We start from the raw sequence: 18,971 nt of genomic DNA, 5'->3' as shown, positions 1-18,971 counted from the left end.
CACCTTGGCGATAAGACTATTTCGCAAGCCGCTTTGATAAGATCACATCAGTGCACGCAGCATGTATTGGACCAGTGTTCGCCGAGCAATTTTGGAGACTAATTGAATTCAGGATTTTGAATAAATCATGCAAATGTCTTCTCAGACAGCCGTTTCTACTCTGTTGGCTTCTTAAATACAGTCTATGCGTTTTGGTTGCAGGTTCATGATTATTGATGAAGGATGAGTGATAATGCTATGTTGAGAAACAGAGTTGATCACAGCAGCTCTGCCTGTTTGGCTTGGCAAACCACCAAAGGTTTCCAGATCAACTGAGAATGACCTGAAGGGTGCCATCCCCAGGGACACCCAAGAGGAAAACCAAAACGCAGAACTCAAGCGCCCCTTCAGAAGAAATCCAAGCACAGGCTGAGAAGTTGTTCCTTGGATTCGGGCAGTTAGACATCCCGTTAGGAAATCTTATCTCCTATCTGCCCGAGGGTTGCTGACCTGCGCACTTCTTGCTCTAGACAACACTATGCATTATTGATGTGTAAACACGGGCAGTGTCGCCGTGGCGCACCGTTTACGCATGGATACACTGCGATTTTGTTAGCGTCACAAGACCGAGGACTGGTCTAACACGCCTGACGCACTGCATGAAGAAAATTCACTCTTAAAGAAGTTTAAAACCTCTTTGTATAGTACAAATATCGACCGCTGCCCTCACGTGAACTGTCCCGACCTGCCGCGCCACAAGTAAATGAGGGTTGAAATCAGACAACCTGTCTCCATAAGACCTCAGGTGTTGTTGCTCTAACAACATGCCATTGGTCCTCTTATACTTGGAAAGTGAGTCTGTAATGCTACAAATTGGTTAAATGGGGATAAAGAGGCAGGTAAGGCATTTGGGTCACAAGGGCTCCGTTTGTGCACATGCAGAGATGGTGAGGAAAATTAGGTCAACAGGAGGGTGATCAGAAAAAAGGACAACCCCTGCTCTACACTGTTGTTGCCCCCAACACACACACATACATGCACACACACGCAGGCACAAGCACACACTCGATTCAGCTCATTCACTTTCCCAAGTAGATCTGATTACCATTAACAACCAGCTCAGGTTTGTGAAAAACAAGACTGGCCCACCGCCGCCTCCTCCTCCTCCTTCATGTTAGAATGTGAGACATGTCACACAGACTAACACGGCCTGTGGTACACACATTCCTCTGCTGTCTTAGATTACATAAACCTTTCTTTCAGGAGCTCTGCACAGTCGTGCAACAAGCCTGTTGACAAAAGAAAAACTCTCAAACTCTCTGGGTTGAATTCTGGTTTGGATCCAACGATGAAGAGGAGGATGCACGAGAACAAATGTCATGGTTTTAAACCTTAACATAATCAGGGATCACTACAGAAGTTTGATATTAAGCCTGATAGAAATGCTGCTCTATGAAGCCTTTAAGTTTATGACCACACGCACATTCTCCTCTGCTTTCAACAGTTGCAGAGGCAGCAATAATGCACACTATTATATATGTATTATTGCACTGTATATAAAGCTGCCCTCCTTACCATGAGACTTTTATAGACACAAGAACTTTTTGTCCTAAATTAATGACTTTCTCCAACATAAAAAAAGTTTATGTAGTTCTCTCCATTTCTATATTACCTGCCTCAGAGACTTTACCTCATTCAATACTCTGCAGCTCAGCTATTAACCAGGACCAAGAGGAGAGAGCACATTAGTCCAGCTTTATCTGCTCTGCACTGGCTTCCTGTAACATTTAGAATAGATCTTAAGGGCCTCCTGCTTGTATATAAAGCCCTTAATGGGATAGAACCAAGCTACATTGCTAAGCAGCTTGTTCACCGTTTGCCCTCAAAAACAATACATTGATCTGCTGATTGCTCATTCGAAGTTGAAAATGTTGTACTTTTTATTGATTTTATGCATTCTGTGTGCTTTATTTTTAAATTTTCTTACTTTATTCAGTGGGTTTTATCCTCCATCTTATTTAACATTAATGTTCTATCCCTGTTTTTATGATCATTGTCTTTTCTGTGATGCATTCAAACTGCATTTCTTCCATGAAAACTGTTATTCAAATAATGAATGGTGGCAGGTTGGAGTTGGGAGCTGTTTACACCTGAGCTTTGTATCCAATCAACTGCACGTCACTCCAGATCATATGAGGACATCACTGTTATTAGGAGCAGCAGTAATCCTTTGTATCCAACTTATATCCATATCAGAGCACAGACAGCTTACTCTCTGGCTGAAAAGGTGGTGCAGCTGGGTGGGATCTGAATATTACCCATCAGCATTAACAAACTTGGCCCTGCTTAGTATGAGTGTGGCTATTTGAATGAATTGTGCCCTTTTCTAAGTGGTCCAAAGCCCCCTCTGGTGGATACGTACAGCAAAATACCACACAAGCAACTGTGTCCCAATTTCATACTACATGCTGATTCTCAGCAGATTTTGAACATGCGGTGTGTTCACACTAGAAATGTGACACGATGAGTTTCAGGGTGCTGTTGATGCACACTATTCCCCACGGTGCATGAAGGAAGAACAGCTCACAGCTGGAAACATTGTGGATGGTGGTGGAAACAGCTCCAAAAACTCATGGAAAACAAGAGGTAGAATCAGTATGTAGTGTGGATTTGGGACACAGCTAATATATTTTGCACCCCCCCAAGCAGAAAATATCTATGAAAAGTCAGTACGACAGATATTTATTTTGATATAGTGATCCAGAAGAACTTCCATGTCCACATCACTTCAAAATTTTACAGGAAATGGGAAAAAGAGTACTTTAGAGATAGCTGATATTTCTAGTTGTGTAGGCCCGGTGTGGAGATAGAAACTCACTGAAAGTCCAGTTTCTCAGCATAAATATATTTGTTCCAAAGTGGCACAGTTTTAACCCAAACATTATGGGTTTTAACGGTAACGAGTCATTACACCACAGTCTGATGAACCGTGGATTTGAGTGAAACTATTTATTATTTGTTGATGGTTCAATCAGTCCTCAATCTGCTATCAGAGGCCCCAGCTCTGTGTGTTATTGTATCACCGTATCATCGATGGACCTGCATTTGACAAATCAGCCATCAGTGTCACACAGGCGGGACGGCGAGCAGCTAGTCTGTCATCATGTCGGCCCCCTCTTCTCCTGTTGCATCTGTTAGGCTCAGCTCTTCCAGCATCTCTGCCAGAGAGATTCGTGGTGCTCCGTCATCATCAGTGTCGCTCTCCACGGGGATCTTTGACGCATCTGAAATTCAAGAAAACCAACACCTGGTCATTGACTAGCCAATGCATCATCTATAATAAACTGTCTGACATGAGATCTATCAGCAGCCTAAGCAGCCACTGACACTTAATGAGCCGTATCTTAACAATTTAAGCTGCAACAATGGAAACAAACATCTCAACAGACGGGCGGAAATCTCTAGGGACACTGAAGTCTGCTGCTCACCTCTGTAGATGTTAACGTTCTTCCTCAGAGCCTCATCTTCCTCCAGGTCCTCCAGGAAGTCCTGGTATTGTCTGAAGACAGAAAACAGAGTTAAAGGAAAAACCATGTGGCACGGCATCACAGGGAAAAACCCATTCACAGGATACTGGGCATTTCTGGCACATTTTCAGACTATTCACTAACTCACCATAACAATGTCTTTCGTCACCATCTCAGGTATATCTCAAGTGCTTTCCCTTATTTTCTGCACTAAAAACTTTCCTTATAGCCTCAAAATACAGTTGAGTTTTAAACTTCATTTATTTAAGTGGGAATTTTCAAAAGGAAAGATTTTCCAAATTTACGCAGCTAATTTTTGAGGGGATATTACATGAAATATAAATGTGCACCATTTTCTACAGTCTGCACTCGGACAGGGGAGGAAATAGAGAGACTGGTGCATTGTTCTCTTTGGTCAAATAAGAAATAAATCTAGACTATTGCCCTCCTTATTCTTTCATCCACTGAAGAAAAAGAGGCTGTGAAGACCTTGACCGTTACTCTCCTACCTCTCATCATCTGTGTCCATGCCCTCACGGTCTTTGGCCATCTCCTGCAGCTTCCAGTTCCTGCGCTTCACCCTCCTGGAGCGGTCGTAGCTCTTCTTGATCAGCACCTTATAGAGTCCACATTCAGGGTTGTAGATGTTAAAACACTACAACTGATCGTCTACATGCATTTCATATGTGATGCGAAGGAATGCAGTACTTGATAAGTACTAATTATCAAATCCACAGTCAGTATTTCCTGCTGCCACTAGATGTCAGTGTTAATCAAGTCACCAATAGCTACTGAAGGCTCAGGTTTATTCACTGAGGAGGAACCGTGACGTGCAGTGAGTCTTACCACATCAGGAACGTGGTGAGGGTTCATCTTATTCAGGTACTCATCATTGATGTTAGAATTGGCAAAGTCAAACCTGTTGGATGAGAAGAAAGTGAGCCATCAAATGCAAATGATGTAAACAACAATAAAGCTCCCAGCCTGCTATCAGCGTTTACAGCCAACCTGACCAACACCTGAACTCAACAACAACCTCATACTAACCCCAGCACCAGGTCTCCGATGTTCAGCAGGTGGCCCAGGAAGGTACGGCAGTGATACTGCTGACTGGTGTCCATCTCTGATGTTTTCTGAACCCACACCTCAGCCAGGGTGTGCTGCAACACACACAAACACACACACACACACACGCAGAATATAAATGCACTTTCAAGCCACTGAACAACATTACTCTTGTTCTTTCCCTCCAATCTGTTCAGACAGTTGTATCAATACTAATGCAACATTCAGACAGAGGAGAGAGAGAGCGGACATCGCTCCTACAAACTTCGCTCCCTGCACCGTCGTAACAAACACTCCTTGTTACTCTTCTGGCTTAAATCCCGCATTCAGTCTCAGGAATAATGTAATGGTTCACTATTGATTTTGCTTCCAGAAGAAAAGCAATGTTCCCTCATAATGCAATCTGTTCTGCAACAAAACACACACACACACACACACACACACACACACCTTATTGGACCTCATGCCGGCTCCAGCACCCAGCTTCTGGTCTCTGATGATGTCAGTGTCCATAACGATGAACTCCTCCAGCTGCCGTGGGTTATAGAGGCTGTTGAAGGGGTCGCGCCAGTACGTGCTCCCGTCCACCTCAGCAACTAGTGAGACAGAGATTATTTATATTATTATTATTATTGTATATCATGAGAACAGAGAGCTAAAAAGCACGAGCACAAATGATCTAGTTCCTTCTCATTTTTACGTGACAGTTAAGGGAAAATCGATAAATCCCACGCGTTATGTTTCACTCGCTAACACAGAAAGCTTTTCAAACGGCAAAAATATCTAAAACAAACACCTCAAATTTCAACATATTCCAAATTCCTTTATCTAAAAATAGCTGCCAATGTGTTTGTCTGTCTGTACATACTCCAAATAAACCACACCGACGGTCTCTCTCCATACTGCAAGTCAATTGAACACAAGCAGACAAACAGCATCACAAATATTTTTAATACCGCAGTTAATTGCCTGCTGCAGCCTAAATCTGCTAAACAGAGCTCTGCCTCGAGGCGGTTCCTGCTATTCAGCGTGCTGAAAAACTTTCTGCAACAAAAATAGCCCGCTCTTTGAAGAGTAATTAAAGACGTGTGCGCCGCTTCCAAGATGTCAGAATTGTGCGGAGGAGCTGCCTCAGCCTCTCACATAATGAGCGATTACACCAGATAGAGAGGAAACACGTCATCACTAATAATCACCACACTTGTATTGATTATGAACCCCTCCAAGTAAGATTACATTGCTGTGACAGCATGCATGATGCAAATTAAAGTTTTTTTTTTTTCCTTTTTTGTAAGCGTGTCTTGTGCGAGGCCGTGACTAGGAGCAGAGAGAAGCTGTTGAGTTAACACAGCTGTGATGAACATGTGGGCAGCAGACTGAGGTCAGCTCCATGCAGCACATACAGTATTTCAATGGTAATATAAAGGAAACGCTTATGAGCTGAGCGTTAAACACCCAAAGACGACAACCAGAATGAGAGAAGACGAGAGCGACAGAGGGCTGGCTCTCCTTCTCCATCTGACTTCTGTGCTCTTTGTGAAGAAAATGTGTGAATAGGGGATAAGTGTCTGGTTAATGTATTGTTAATAGCTTGTAAAAAAGCTATCACAAGGAAATGGGGTGAAGTGGATCCCCCGACCAGAGAACAAGGGATGGAGATAGCAGAGGAAATCTACATAATGGAAAAACTGACTCTGTTGCTGATGAGACTGTGAGAAAGGACGGACCTCTAAAACCTCTCAATGAAACCTTTCTTTGTGGTCTTTTGCTTCCGGGTTTGTTTAGAATGTGTGGAAATGTTGAAATCACTTCAACAAATACTCACTCTGCAGCGTGTTGGGATCGATGAGGTGGATGGTGCTGGTGACACGGACGCACACGCACACCTGACCCATGTTTCCCAGGCTCTGCGCCAGCCGCGGGGAAAGGCACACGACGTTGTCCTGGCAAGCACACAAACCCAGACAACACGGGGTCAAACTGAGGTCGAGGGGGAAGTTAATGTGTCTGAAAGTCCTCATTTTCATGAAGCGTGTCCGTCTGGATTTAAGCTTTAACAGGGTTCATACGGCTTTTAATGAGTAAACTTCAAGCGCTGTTCAGGCACCTTCAAGGTACATAAACTGAAAATCTCCAGACTCTTGAATCCTTTATCATCATGTCTAAATTGTTACTATAAATGCAAAAATAAAGTTCAAATTTTAAAGTGTTTGTGTCGATGAAGCACCAGATTATGTTGAATATCAAGCCTTTCTCAACGAGGATATTCCATTGCAAGCGTATTCTTAACCTTGAAAACACAACATTAAAATTAAGCATATGCCAGACTTTGTGCGACCTCTGCTTTAAAAATAATCTGTTGACGAGCAGAGCACGATTCAGATCCCCGTTTTCACTCAGTGAAAACACCCTGCATGACCCCTGATGCTCAAACATCCTGTGAAAACACACCCGAAACTAAATATTGCTATTTTAAGCACAGACCTAAAGCAACATGTCAAATGGGATGAAGCAGCGACTGAAAGCACACACACCTGCCAACAATCTATAATCCCACCTTGGCTCTAATGGAAAAGAACATGAAGTTTGAGTTTCATTCATTATCAGCTGGCACTGCGAAAAGCAACGAGAGGAAGAAAGACTCTTGGCCAGGCTCAGGTTTCCATCTGCATATCTGCAGATCAGAGGACAGCTTTCTAACACAACACTCTTACTAAACGAGCGAAGGCTTCAGAGGTGACGTGTGAAGACGGGCGACAGCTCTGGCCTGTGCAGAGCAGATGTGGGTGTGTTTCAGCTCAGCCTGAATCAAAAAGAAAACGTGCTGCTGTGTACCTTGCAGACGGGCACGATCTCCATGGAGAAGGTGCTCTTGTAGTTGTACGTGTTTGAATGGATGTCGTGAGAGATGAGGCGCTGGGACGTCTTTGACCTTTAAAAATTGGAAAGAAAGCGTTTATTATTACTATCGCAGACATCGTTCAGAGGCACAGCGGATCTGCTCCAGTTGGATGAATAAATAAGATGCAATAAGTTAGACACACATGGAAAAAACTTGTTTTTGTAGAGTCTAACTCGTCTGAGCTGTTGAAGGTCAACGTGCCGGCTGTGCATCCAGAAGACTGATTATGTAACGTTTGAGATTCGATCATGCAGAAACAACACGCGCAGCTTTTGTTTTGCAGACCATGAAACATACACAGTCTAAAATAATGTTTTTAAACAGAGCTGCATTCTGTGCCCATGCTTTTTTTTTTTTTTTTTTAAATTGGGACACATTTTGATGCACACCTTCCAGCAGATTACTTCTCGGTGACTTCGCCACATTTGCTCATAAACTTCTGGACTGCTGGACGCAGACAAGCAGTGACAGCAGGCAGCCATCATTGGTTTGAATCCTCTTGTGATGAGCATTTAAAGAAAAAGGGGAATACTGTTCTACTACCAGTGGTGGAATACAACTAAGTATATTTACTTAACAGCTGTATTTAAGTATAAAATCAAAGTACTTGTACTTTGGGTATTTCCATTTTATGCAACCTTATACTTATACTCCATATTTCACAGGCAAATATTGCATTCTTTACTCCACTACGTTTGTCTGACAGCTTTAGTTACTCTTTTTTCATACCGTTTCTGTCCAGTGAAAACCATGTATCTCAAACTTTGGCTGCTGAATTTTTCCGATAACCTTAAGTGCTCCGTTGTGGGTTAAGAAAATTCTCCTCCTTCTTAAAATAAATAAACTATTAAATAAACTTGGATTAAGATCACAAAGATGAAAATAAGGCTGTTTTTCTGAGTTTCTGAAAAGTTGATTTTAGAGATGAGTGATTCTCAGAGGACAGCAACGCTTCAAACATATGAGGATCTTACTGAATATGATGCATTGATGCAGATTAAACGAGCCAGCAGTGTATAAAGTAGTTAAAAGGAGCTCAACCATAAACATCTACAGCAGGAAAATACATCATAAACATTGATGCAGCAGTAATTTTGATCCAAAAACATCAGACGTAATAGTGAAACGCTGCCAGGGAGCATTTTACTGCACAATGAGTACTTTCACTTCACTTTACAATACTTAAATACTTCTGCTTTGTATGGTTTAGAATGCAGGATTTTCACTTGCAGTGGAGTATTTTCACAGTGTGGTATTAGTACTTTTACTGAAGTAACGGATCTGAACACTTCCTCCACCGCTGTCGAATGAGGATTCTGTTTTTACAGGCACAGATCGTGCGTCGCTCACCTGCAGGGCACGGTGCACTGGAGGAAGTCGACCATCTTCTGAGCGTGCTGCTTGGAGCCATAGTAGAAATCAACCCCCTCTGAGGGAGAAGAGCAACACCATCAAACCCTCCGTGAATAAATTCATCACAGGTGCTTTACGGGTCATCACCGTTACGGAACACAAACTCATGCAAACAACACACACGAGAGCAGGAAATATGGCGGCCACATGTTGTAACCTTTCAAGTCCTGCCGAGATGTGGAGACAATTTGAATCACTCTTCTCAGCCAAAACTCCACTTCACAGTCCCGTCCAAGAGCACAGAGGGCTGCTGCCGAGCTGTCACCCGACGCACAGCATGTGTGCCTGCGTGTGTGACTGCTGCGTGCGTGATGTAGCGGTTAGCATCTCTAAACAGGGTATGAATCAAGCGTGCATTGCAGGAATCTGGTATGGCATGCCTGCTCTGATTACAGCACACTGATTAGATGCTCAATGCATGCCCCTCTGAGGCCCACATGAGGACAGATTGGCGCCAGTGATATGCATGCACAGCCTGCTGTCTGGAACGGGAAGAGGTAATTAACACTCGACACATCATTATGTTCTGCTTAGTTCTAATCCACATTAGTTACGCTGTTGACGAATGAGGCAAGTTTCCCACTTTTCAGTGTAATTCAGTTAGAGGCCCCGAGGAATACATCAGGACCCTCCCTTTAAGGATATGTGTACGATGATACGTGGACACACGAATGTGCCATTGACCTACCGTGGATTTCTTTGATGTTGAGGGCATTCTGGTGGAGTTTGTGCTTGAGAATCAGCTGCTCTAGATAGTAGAATGTTTTTTTATGAACAGTCTGTAAAAATAAAAATGTAAAGATTTTTCAGCATCATCACACAGAGCTTCATACAGATCCCTCCAGGCCTTTGCCCCTATTATTTAATTATTTAATGTTAAGAAACTTGGGTTGACAGCTTGGCCTCTGCCACAACCTGTCACCACCTTTGACCTTTCAGAAAAACAATCCAGTGAAAACCTTCAGTCCCTGAGGCTGTATTGGTATTTATATTTCCACTAAAAACTGTAAATGCGTGGTGGGCGTGAAGCACTGCTGGGAGACAAACTGGAGCTAGTATGATTTTAGCTTGCTGTTAATTCAAATTTCCTGTGCAGATGCTTCATAGCAAAAGCTTTTGAGTGAAGTGACTTTGGCCTTCATTGTGAAGTAGCTGCAGAGGGCAGCGAGTTACATAATCACAGAGGGTAGTTTAGCATATTTTAGCTTAGTTAAGTGGTAAGAGGGGCAAGGTTCACGTTTTAACATGCAACTGCAAAATTAACACAACATAACAGGATGGTTATAAGAAAGAGAAAACTGAATAATGAGAGGAGCTGAACCGAAAACACTTTCACAGGAGTGAAATATGAGGTCACAATTAAGGGGCGCAGAAGCAAAAATGCAACTGGCCAACATTTTGGTTTGTTTAATACATTTTACAGCTTTTGTACACCTTCAGTATCAGTGTTTTTGTATGTATGTATGTTTCCAGCCTTCTAACCAGATTTGCAGAGTAAAACTACTATTAATGTTTAAACTGATCAATACACACTTCCTAAAATTAAGCATATAGCACGCTGTTTGAGAATGTGATTAGAGATCACGCAACATAAAAGAGCAGATAACCAAAATCAGAAAAATAACATTTACTTCTCGGATATTTCATGAAAGCACTGACTCCTACCTTCTGCCTAACTTGAACCACAGCCTTCCAGAAGTCCTTGGCTTCCACACGGTGGCAGTCGTCACACATCTGGTACTGGATGACAAACTCGACCACAAACACCTGCTGTAGGATAGCGCCATTCATCACCTGGAGGAGCAAAGACAGCAACAAGTTACACCATATGCTCTAACTGCATGGCAAACAGCGACGAAAACTCTGCTCTTGCGCTGGGAAGAAAAGAAAACTAAACACGTTGCCATGCTGCCGTTTGACCAGCAGGATCTGGAGACAGTATTATATAGACTCTCCACCAGTACAAACAAAAGAGTTGGCCCTGAGAAGCACAGGGCTCAGGTTCCTGCGAAAGGTCAAGGAGATGAGATGACAGCCACTGGCAAAACTCACATCTCATTAACACACAGACTCAGTCAAGAACAGTCGACTCCATTTTAAGATTTTATCTTAAAATCTGTTGCATGTATGATTCTCTCACAGATTGTCTCTTACAGTAGCTGTATATGTGTGTGTTACAGCTTGACAGGATCATTGTACGTATGTTAAACAAAAAGCTTAGATTCAGACATAAACTGTGCTTGAATAGATAACCACCTGAACAGATAACCCAGACTCCCTTTAGATGAAAAACACGTCACCCATCTCAGGTCCCAAATCGGTTTTTTTTTCCCTGTTTGTTTGAATGTCACTCTCCCACACTTATCACTTCCACTCTGGTCTCTTACCTCTTTCTGGATGGTCACTTTCATCTTAATCCGTTTGGAATGCGGCTCAGTCCAAAGGAAGCCAGCATCAATGAGACGCACCTGTGAGGAGAGATGTGTTGTTGAACCCATGAAGCAGCAAAAGGCGCGGCTGAATATCAACAGTTACTGTGGTGCACATCATCATGACAAGTCACATACATGGGGTGGACATATAATATGATAATGCATCCAATTTTTCCAGTCCAGTTAATTTTTAGTATAAACTGTGTTAAATGTGTTGCTTCTGGTTATTTTGGAGGACATAATTTCTTCAATTGCATTAGGCAGCATTGTAATAAAAGAAGCTCCAATTAATTTGTCACTGAAAAGAGCCCACTGCACAGTGTAAGCTTTATCCTCTGCACACCCCCACAAATATGAAATTCAACAATAATGCACTGAAATGTTCATGTATGCTTTTTGTATGCAAATATGCTACTGTCTTTTGTGAGGTTTAGTAAAAATCACACTTACTTTGGTCATAGAGCTCTTGATTTTTTTCAGGCAAAGGGCCAGCAGCTCCCTGGACTCCAAGGCACACTGCACCCAGGTGGCTGGAGGCTGTAAGTACCTGCATGAAAAGAGGAAGATGCCCATTCAAGCCTCAACTTTCCCAGCAAAATTACTCAGTAAAACATGATGTACATATACATGTTTTTTAGAGTGAAACAATGATATGACCTGTGCAACACATTGATTGATTTGTGCGTGTAACAAACCTTTCACACTGTTTGCAGAAGTGCACTGTGACTTGCTTGGGGATTCCCTCTGAGATGTCCACCTGAGTGCGCAGGCAGGCTACACACATGTTGGCCGGGTTGGGAGGAATGGGGATACCACAGGTACAGCACAGGCTGGAGAGGAAAGAAGCAACATTGGAAAAACTCAGAGAAATAAATGGATGACTTCACGCGCCCATTTATCTTCTGGAATGGGGACATATTGATCCAGTGTAGTGGTGCTTTAGATGCCATTAGCTTCACCTATCCCTTTCCATTTAATTTCTTAGTAAAGGTTGCTTCAGACAAAAAGTTTTGGAGCATTTTAGGAAGAAATAATAGCATACTTTGCGAATACAGCCCATGGACAACAAAAAGGACCTAATGTTTACTATGATACCCGACGGCCGGTTTACTCAAATGAGTTACTACTCAGTAGTGAAAAAGCAGGTCATTCCTTGTGAGCTTGTGTGCTTATCATCCATCAATAAGGCAAAGAGGCTTTAAACCTTTTCTCAGTGTGAACATTTTGTCACAGGTGAGATTAACATACTGAATACTGGCAGCAAAGGTACACAGAGAAATCAATGTTAACAGTTACAGGTGTGTTCTCCTTGTATAACATGCCAAAATGTCAGTCTTGAGAAGTTTCCAATTTGTCAGGACTCGCACAATACTACACACAGACGTAAAGATCTTTAAATATTTTTTTCCACTTACATGTTCCCCTGGCTGCTTGTGGCAGGAGCTTGCATGTACTCCATTCTTGTCAACTTGACGGGTCAGTGTGTGTCAGTGGATCTACGTGTAGCTCAGTGATCGCTGAGGACAGAAACAACACAATTCTAAGGGGCCTGTCAAAGCTTAAACACAGATTTGAGAGTAGACAAACTGCTAAGTGAATAGCCAAAGTTAGCTGGTAGCGATCAGAGTGACAACAACTAGCCTTATTTCTTAAGGCAGGTAAATACTACAACACTATTATCTCATTTTTCAAGAGTGCACACTCATACACAGCTTATATAAAACTGCTAGATCGCTAAAACATGCAGTGTGGGATCTACAAGTAACGTTAACGCTGCTAGCTGATGCTCTACATTCAGTGTAAGACAGTTAGCATTAAATGCTACATTGCTAGTTTTGATGAGTGATTCTAACGAATTTTCGCAAAGAAACAAGCAAGCAAACGTCAACCAAAAGAAGTGAACAATTGACACTGGTGCAAACTGGTGATGACAAAACTTACTGGAGTTATTTTGATGGGAAATCCACAACACACCGTGAACTAAAGTCCTCCACGTTTTCCCCACCGAGGACCGAGGGAGGCTTGATGACGTCATGCGGGACTCCAGGACCCCGGGACTGTTTTTGACTGCCTGAATAAATTTCCTGCATTTAAAAAAAACGATCAAATTAGATTTAAAAAGTCAAAAAGGCATTCGGTTCTTGTATTAGCTAATCCACAACATCGAGAAACGATATAGCTTCAATTGTTGAGAATCAACAAACCAAACCAAAATAAAAGGAAAGCTTTGCCAAGAGCCTTTTATCCAATTCTATTAAAAAAGAGAGATTGAAATAGAAAAAAGAAAAGAAAAGAAAAGAAAAAGAGGGAAACCAATTTTAATAGGTCTGATTTAGATCTGAGATTCTGCCCTACTCTGATACAATATGGATGTCATACAAAATGTATCAGGCTATATGCTGTATGGTATGCCTGTCTAGGAGTAGAATATATAACCCAGGCTAGGTCAGCAAAGGGAATGAATAACTTATAAGGAAATATTTTTGAGAAATGTATACCACATTCGACCACATGAGACCTTAATTTGGGCTACAAATGATTAGTTACAAGTCCATATGTGCATGTAGACTAAACACACCTGGACCTGGACCTATTTTCAAATCATTTTAGCAGTTATAGTAGACTATCATCTATTTGCTTTAGGAAGTTTTGCATGAGTTGAGTAATATATAACCGCCTACAGCATTTTAACTTTCATGACACCTCACAAGGTAGTGACCTGATAACTCTAACAATCATAAACAAAACCTGTATTGCATTTACCTCCCCTCTAACCATAGAGAGATTAACTTGCCTGAGGGAGCCTGGGGCAAAAATGAGCTGCTGCCTCGTATTAACCCCTCCGTTCCTCCCACTGTCTGTGCAACAAATACAGTGTTGCTATGCTAGAATACATTACATGGTCCCAGGTTTGCTTGTGCTTCGTGGTGTTTTGATTACACATAAATTATTTTGGAATATGCACCATGTAGGAATAAAACCATCTAAAATAATGAGGCTCTTAACACTAGATTTTGACAAAAGGACCCTCCACAAGACAGGGTCTTAAGGTCAGGCAATAATGCAGCACCTTAAGGCCCTTGCCATGTCCTTAGATCCTGGGCACCAACGGCTTGTGGGGCCCCTGTGGCGGCAACGGCAGTTTTGAGCAGTTTGTAATCCAGCAGCCAATATTGGGATTATGTATCTGATTTTGTCAGTTGTTGGAAATGAAGTCGGTAAAGTTAGGTCCACGTGTTTTAACATTTAGAATTAATCAATCTATGGCTTTTGCGCGCACCTGTAGTATGACAGCCCTGAGGATGCCTTAAAATGCTGTCGGAAATGTCTAAACTCAAAACGAGCGCACAGTAACGATCTTATTTCAAAACTGCACAATGACAGGAAACGTGGGAGCACTTATTGCTACATACCAAGATGTGGCTATTAATAGAGACTATGCACCAAAGCCCTGTCGAAATTTGATGGCATGTTGAGGTGCTTTACAAATAAAGTTGCTTTATGAGTTTCTGCACTCAAAGTTAGTCCGTGTAAAAGTCAAACGTTTTAGTCAGACGTAAAGAATTTGCAATCGTGTTATGTGGAACAGTTGAACACAATTAACTGCTTTGATCAATCTGATTGATTTATGTGCGATTTTACCTATATTGCCATATCCTATCATCAATAAATATCCACATTAATATCACTATAATGATTGCAACCATATCGCCCAGCCTTATCTTTGAATACCTACTGACATTTGAAGCAACAAATCGATGAACAAACTCAACTTATATCCTTTATTAAAAAGTTAAATGACTCTCAAGTCACCTGTGGTTTTGTGGTCAGCACTTTGGCTCCGTTAGGTGTCGCACATTCCGTGCTGCGCCTGAAGGCAGCACCACTGTTTGGTCAGGCACCAGCAGAGAGTCGCAGCTCGTGTGGCAGCTGGGAATGTGAGGGCTCCCGCACAGACCGCTATTTTCAGGCACTGGCAACAGTAGCGGGGCTGGCCAGGAAGAGGCTCAGCGCACAGCTATTATCTAGCCAGCTCACTGTCTTGAAGAACTGAAGAACAAGCGGGCGACCTGCGTTTTCCGCCCGGAGAGTCGGTGTGTTCACGGACCGCATCAGGTCAACGGACGGCCGTTGGTGGCTCACTGCGGGGCTGCATGCTCGAGGGAACCAGCCGGAGCACCGTGTTTGCTCCCCCACCGGTTTGCGTACGTACGCTGACACCTTACCTCCCGCCCGGTGAGTCCGGTTAAAAATGCAGTGAAGTGTCACCCGCTTAGTGAGCGTAATCTTTAATTACCCCGGTTAAATGTGCCTGTTTCGCCGTTATCAAAGCACTCACGCCAACGACGATGGACTGAAATCTGCGGCGGGCGCGAGCGACACACAACCTGCCGCGGTTTCCTGCATGTAAACAAATAAATGATAGAGGATACAATGACCCTGCTGTCTCTGTTAGGTCGGATCATGCGTTATTTTCTGCTCAGACCGGAGACCTTGTTCCTGCTGTGTATCAGCCTGGCTCTGTGGAGTTACTTCTTCCACACGGACGAAGTGAAGACCATCGTCAAGTCCAGCCGGGATGCGGTCAAGATGGTCAAGGGGAAAGTGGCGGAGATGATGCAAAACGAGCGGTTCGGCGGGCTGGACGTCCTGGACGCGGAGTTCTCCAAGACGTGGGAGTTCAAGAGCAACAACGTGGCCGTGTACTCCATCCAAGGCCGGCGAGATCACATGGAGGACAGGTTCGAGGTGCTCACGGACATCGTCAACAAGAGTCACCCGTCTATATTTGGGGTTTTTGATGGCCACGGAGGAGAGGTGAGTACGCTGTGGGGGGGGGGGGGGGGTAAGGGAAGGCAAGGTGTCTCCTTATGGAACCCAGTCCTCATTAGCCCACCTCATTGTCTCTCTCTCTCCAGCACAGACACATATGAAGGGTTTGTAGGTACCCAGGGCCCCCCAAACTGAGATGCAGGGGCCATAATGTGTCTGGGTTAAGATGCTTTAGGTGGTCTTCAAGCGTCGATTTATCAGTGTTGTGTATCTGTTCAGTCTGCTCTGGTTTAAACACTGCTGTCCAAACAAATGTCAAACATGTGAAAGTGAGACAAAGTGAAGCAAAGCCCGAATTGTCCTTCATATACGCTATGAAAAGGGCATTTTAACATGAAAGTAGGACTGCAATTAACAATGAATTTCTTTTTTTAGATGGTTAAATGAATAAGTGGCATTATCAAATGTTGGAAATTGTGTGCCTATCAGCAGAAATGTCCACCAAAAGTGATCCAGTTACAGCTGCTTAGCTCATTCTTCTGACCAGCTGCTACAGTTTTATCTTTTCAGAGCAAAGCCTTGTGCCAGCCGATGAAGAAGTGATGACTCTGATAATTGGTTTTTGACATTATGTTGAATTTAGATTAATGTGCAGAGGTGTGATGAAGTTGTGGACAGGGCCGGGAGTGGATCAACCTGCCAGGGGGCAAAAATGAGCTGCTGGGCTTCAGTTCCTCGCACTGTTTAGACTGCACTTTTTTTTTCCCCTATGCAGAAGTATGAGCTGACCCCAGATTTGCTGTAGGCTAATTAGATTAAACACAAATTAATTCAGGAATGTGCAACATATAAGCATAAAACTGAAATAATGGACTACTTTTTGACACAGTGATCCCCTTTGAGATGGGGCCTCAAGGTCAGGATAGAGAGGAGGGCCCACTTTAAGGCCCTTATTATGTCAGTTGATGTTGTGCATTAGTGGTGCGTATTCTCCTATAACTTTTCAATTAAATCAGGACAAACCAGGTGACACACTGCAAGACTGGAGTTACTGGGGGTCCCTGGAGGCAATTGGTCATCCACTCATGGCCATTTGTCATCAAGTATTTATGGTTAAGTGGAGCAGGGACCCCTACTGTGCGTAGGAGTCCATGATTCCTTGCTACAGCTCTGCACACATATTCACCCACACTTACTCTTTTCTCTTCCAGATGGCAAGGCAACTGCATCTTGTCTATTTACAGCTTAAAATCATTTCCAAAATATCCGTCTCGTGTTTATTTGCCAAAACAACATTATTAGGATGCAGACAGCATAGGCCCCGTGGTCTAACATGATTATAGCAGGAAGGAGCTCATATCAGTGTGCTTCAGAGGCAGCTAGCTGAGCTCAACACTGTGAGGAAAGCATAGGTGAAGTTGGCCAATTAGATCACCGATTTGCTGGGCACTACCCACCCCCATTCGAAACTTGCTGGCAGCGAAGAAGTCTCCTCCCTCTCTGTTTCCTTGGTGTTAACGAATGTCGTATGACATGAGCGAGTGAATGTGGCAATGCATTCAGGGCGGCAAGAGAGCAGCTTTACAAAGAGCTCACAGCAAGAGGAAGAAGTTGTCAGTTAAAGGGACAAAGAGCATTTGAGATGACGCCGCAGTTAGACGCGAGCATGAAAACACTGATTTTTCATGAAGTCATGGCTTGCATGAACACTGGCATTGTTTCTTAGGACCATCACCTCAGCTGACAGTACTGACACGACAGAGCCACAGACGGAGAGAAAGCACACAAACTGCAAGTGACAGGGTATCCCGTTTTCCTCCGTCTCTAACCTCCTCTCTCACTTTGAGCGTTACACACTGTCTGATCAGCCAGTTCTAGTTGTTCTTTCGGGCCTGACACCGACTGGTCTTCATTCTGAGTTTGACTGCTGTGGTCTGATTGAGGCTGAACGATAACATGCTAAAAATAGGCAGCCAAAGGCATAGAGGATAGCTGTTCTTTTAGGGGAAATTAAATTTTAGGCTGCAGCGCTGACTGCTGCAGCTTTTGACCAAAAGTGGTCATTGGATTGTTTTCCCTGTGGCCTTTTTCTCCCATGCTTCTTCCCTCTGTGGAGTGCCTTTTTCGAGATCGGTGACCTAACCTGTGAGCTCTGCTGCAGCTACCGCACATATAGTTAACAGGCTAGGAGAAATAAATAGAGAATAGGAGATATATGTTTGTATATGTGTCAGGAAAAGGATAAAATGAGTGGGAGAGCAGCATCAGTGGTGAGAGTAAGAGCAAGAAGAAGAAGGTTCAGATTTGCCCATGTAGGCGAGAGGCTGTTTTATCGCTGCATGTCCATGGGCAACAATTTGGTCTGTTTTCATTCCCACACCCTCTTTTGAAGTGTGTGAAATGGTTGCCAGACAGCAGCCTTCAGAAACAACTTCCTCTGTTTTAGCGACTCGAGATTTTTCTTTCAGCCAGAGGACATTGAATAAAGCGGAGGGATGCTGTGTGGCCCAAGGCTACACCAGGAATACTGGCTGCCTCAGCTGGCTTGTTAGCGAGGTGTCAGCCGCTTCCGTTTCTTTCCACACGCACCCTCCGCTCATCCAAACCACATACACAGTCATTAAAGCAATGCCCGACTAGTGTCAACATCTATCTAGTGTCCAAAACTTTGCATCAACATCAACAGGTCTTGGACAGTGTTCACAAAGCCTTGGAATGGACAGAAACTTTCACTGGGGTGTGAGTGGGCCAACTAATTAGAGCCCAGATTTGACAAAAGCATTAAGGAAGGGGAAGCCGATCCAAATGCAATTAGGCCCGCAACTGAAGAATATTTTTTAGGGCACTTCCGAGTGCCATTTTTTTACATTCGAAGCTTCT

General features: G+C 43.3%; 2 protein-coding genes across 2 annotated transcripts in view; one reads left to right on the top strand and one right to left on the bottom strand.

The window, feature by feature from the left end:
- Positions 1 to 2,703: 2,703 nt before the first annotated feature.
- On the bottom strand, positions 2,704 to 16,150 carry nmd3 (NMD3 ribosome export adaptor). Its single transcript, XM_076734648.1, has 17 exons — positions 15,132 to 16,150; positions 13,260 to 13,402; positions 12,734 to 12,835; positions 12,014 to 12,148; positions 11,769 to 11,865; positions 11,274 to 11,354; positions 10,552 to 10,680; positions 9,575 to 9,665; positions 8,824 to 8,902; positions 7,407 to 7,503; positions 6,397 to 6,514; positions 5,022 to 5,167; positions 4,554 to 4,666; positions 4,353 to 4,425; positions 4,016 to 4,122; positions 3,468 to 3,538; positions 2,704 to 3,263 (listed from the first exon to the last, which is right to left on the bottom strand). The coding sequence occupies exons 3-17, from the start codon at positions 12,775 to 12,777 to the stop codon at positions 3,130 to 3,132; spliced, it is 1,515 nt and encodes a 504-aa protein (XP_076590763.1). The 5' UTR covers positions 12,778 to 12,835; positions 13,260 to 13,402; positions 15,132 to 16,150; the 3' UTR covers positions 2,704 to 3,129.
- Positions 15,738 to 18,971, top strand: part of ppm1lb (protein phosphatase, Mg2+/Mn2+ dependent, 1Lb) — a 43,822-nt gene continuing 40,588 nt past the window's right edge. The window contains exon 1 of the mRNA XM_076734649.1: positions 15,738 to 16,136. Coding sequence (XP_076590764.1) covers positions 15,738 to 16,136 — 399 coding nt within the window. The remainder of the gene's footprint in view (positions 16,137 to 18,971) is intronic.

This window comes from Chaetodon auriga, chromosome 7, assembly GCF_051107435.1.
Source record: "Chaetodon auriga isolate fChaAug3 chromosome 7, fChaAug3.hap1, whole genome shotgun sequence".
NCBI classification, from domain to species: Eukaryota; Metazoa; Chordata; class Actinopteri; order Chaetodontiformes; family Chaetodontidae; genus Chaetodon; species Chaetodon auriga.
Note: the sequence above shows the minus strand (reverse complement) of the source record. Positions and strands in the feature narration are given on the sequence as shown.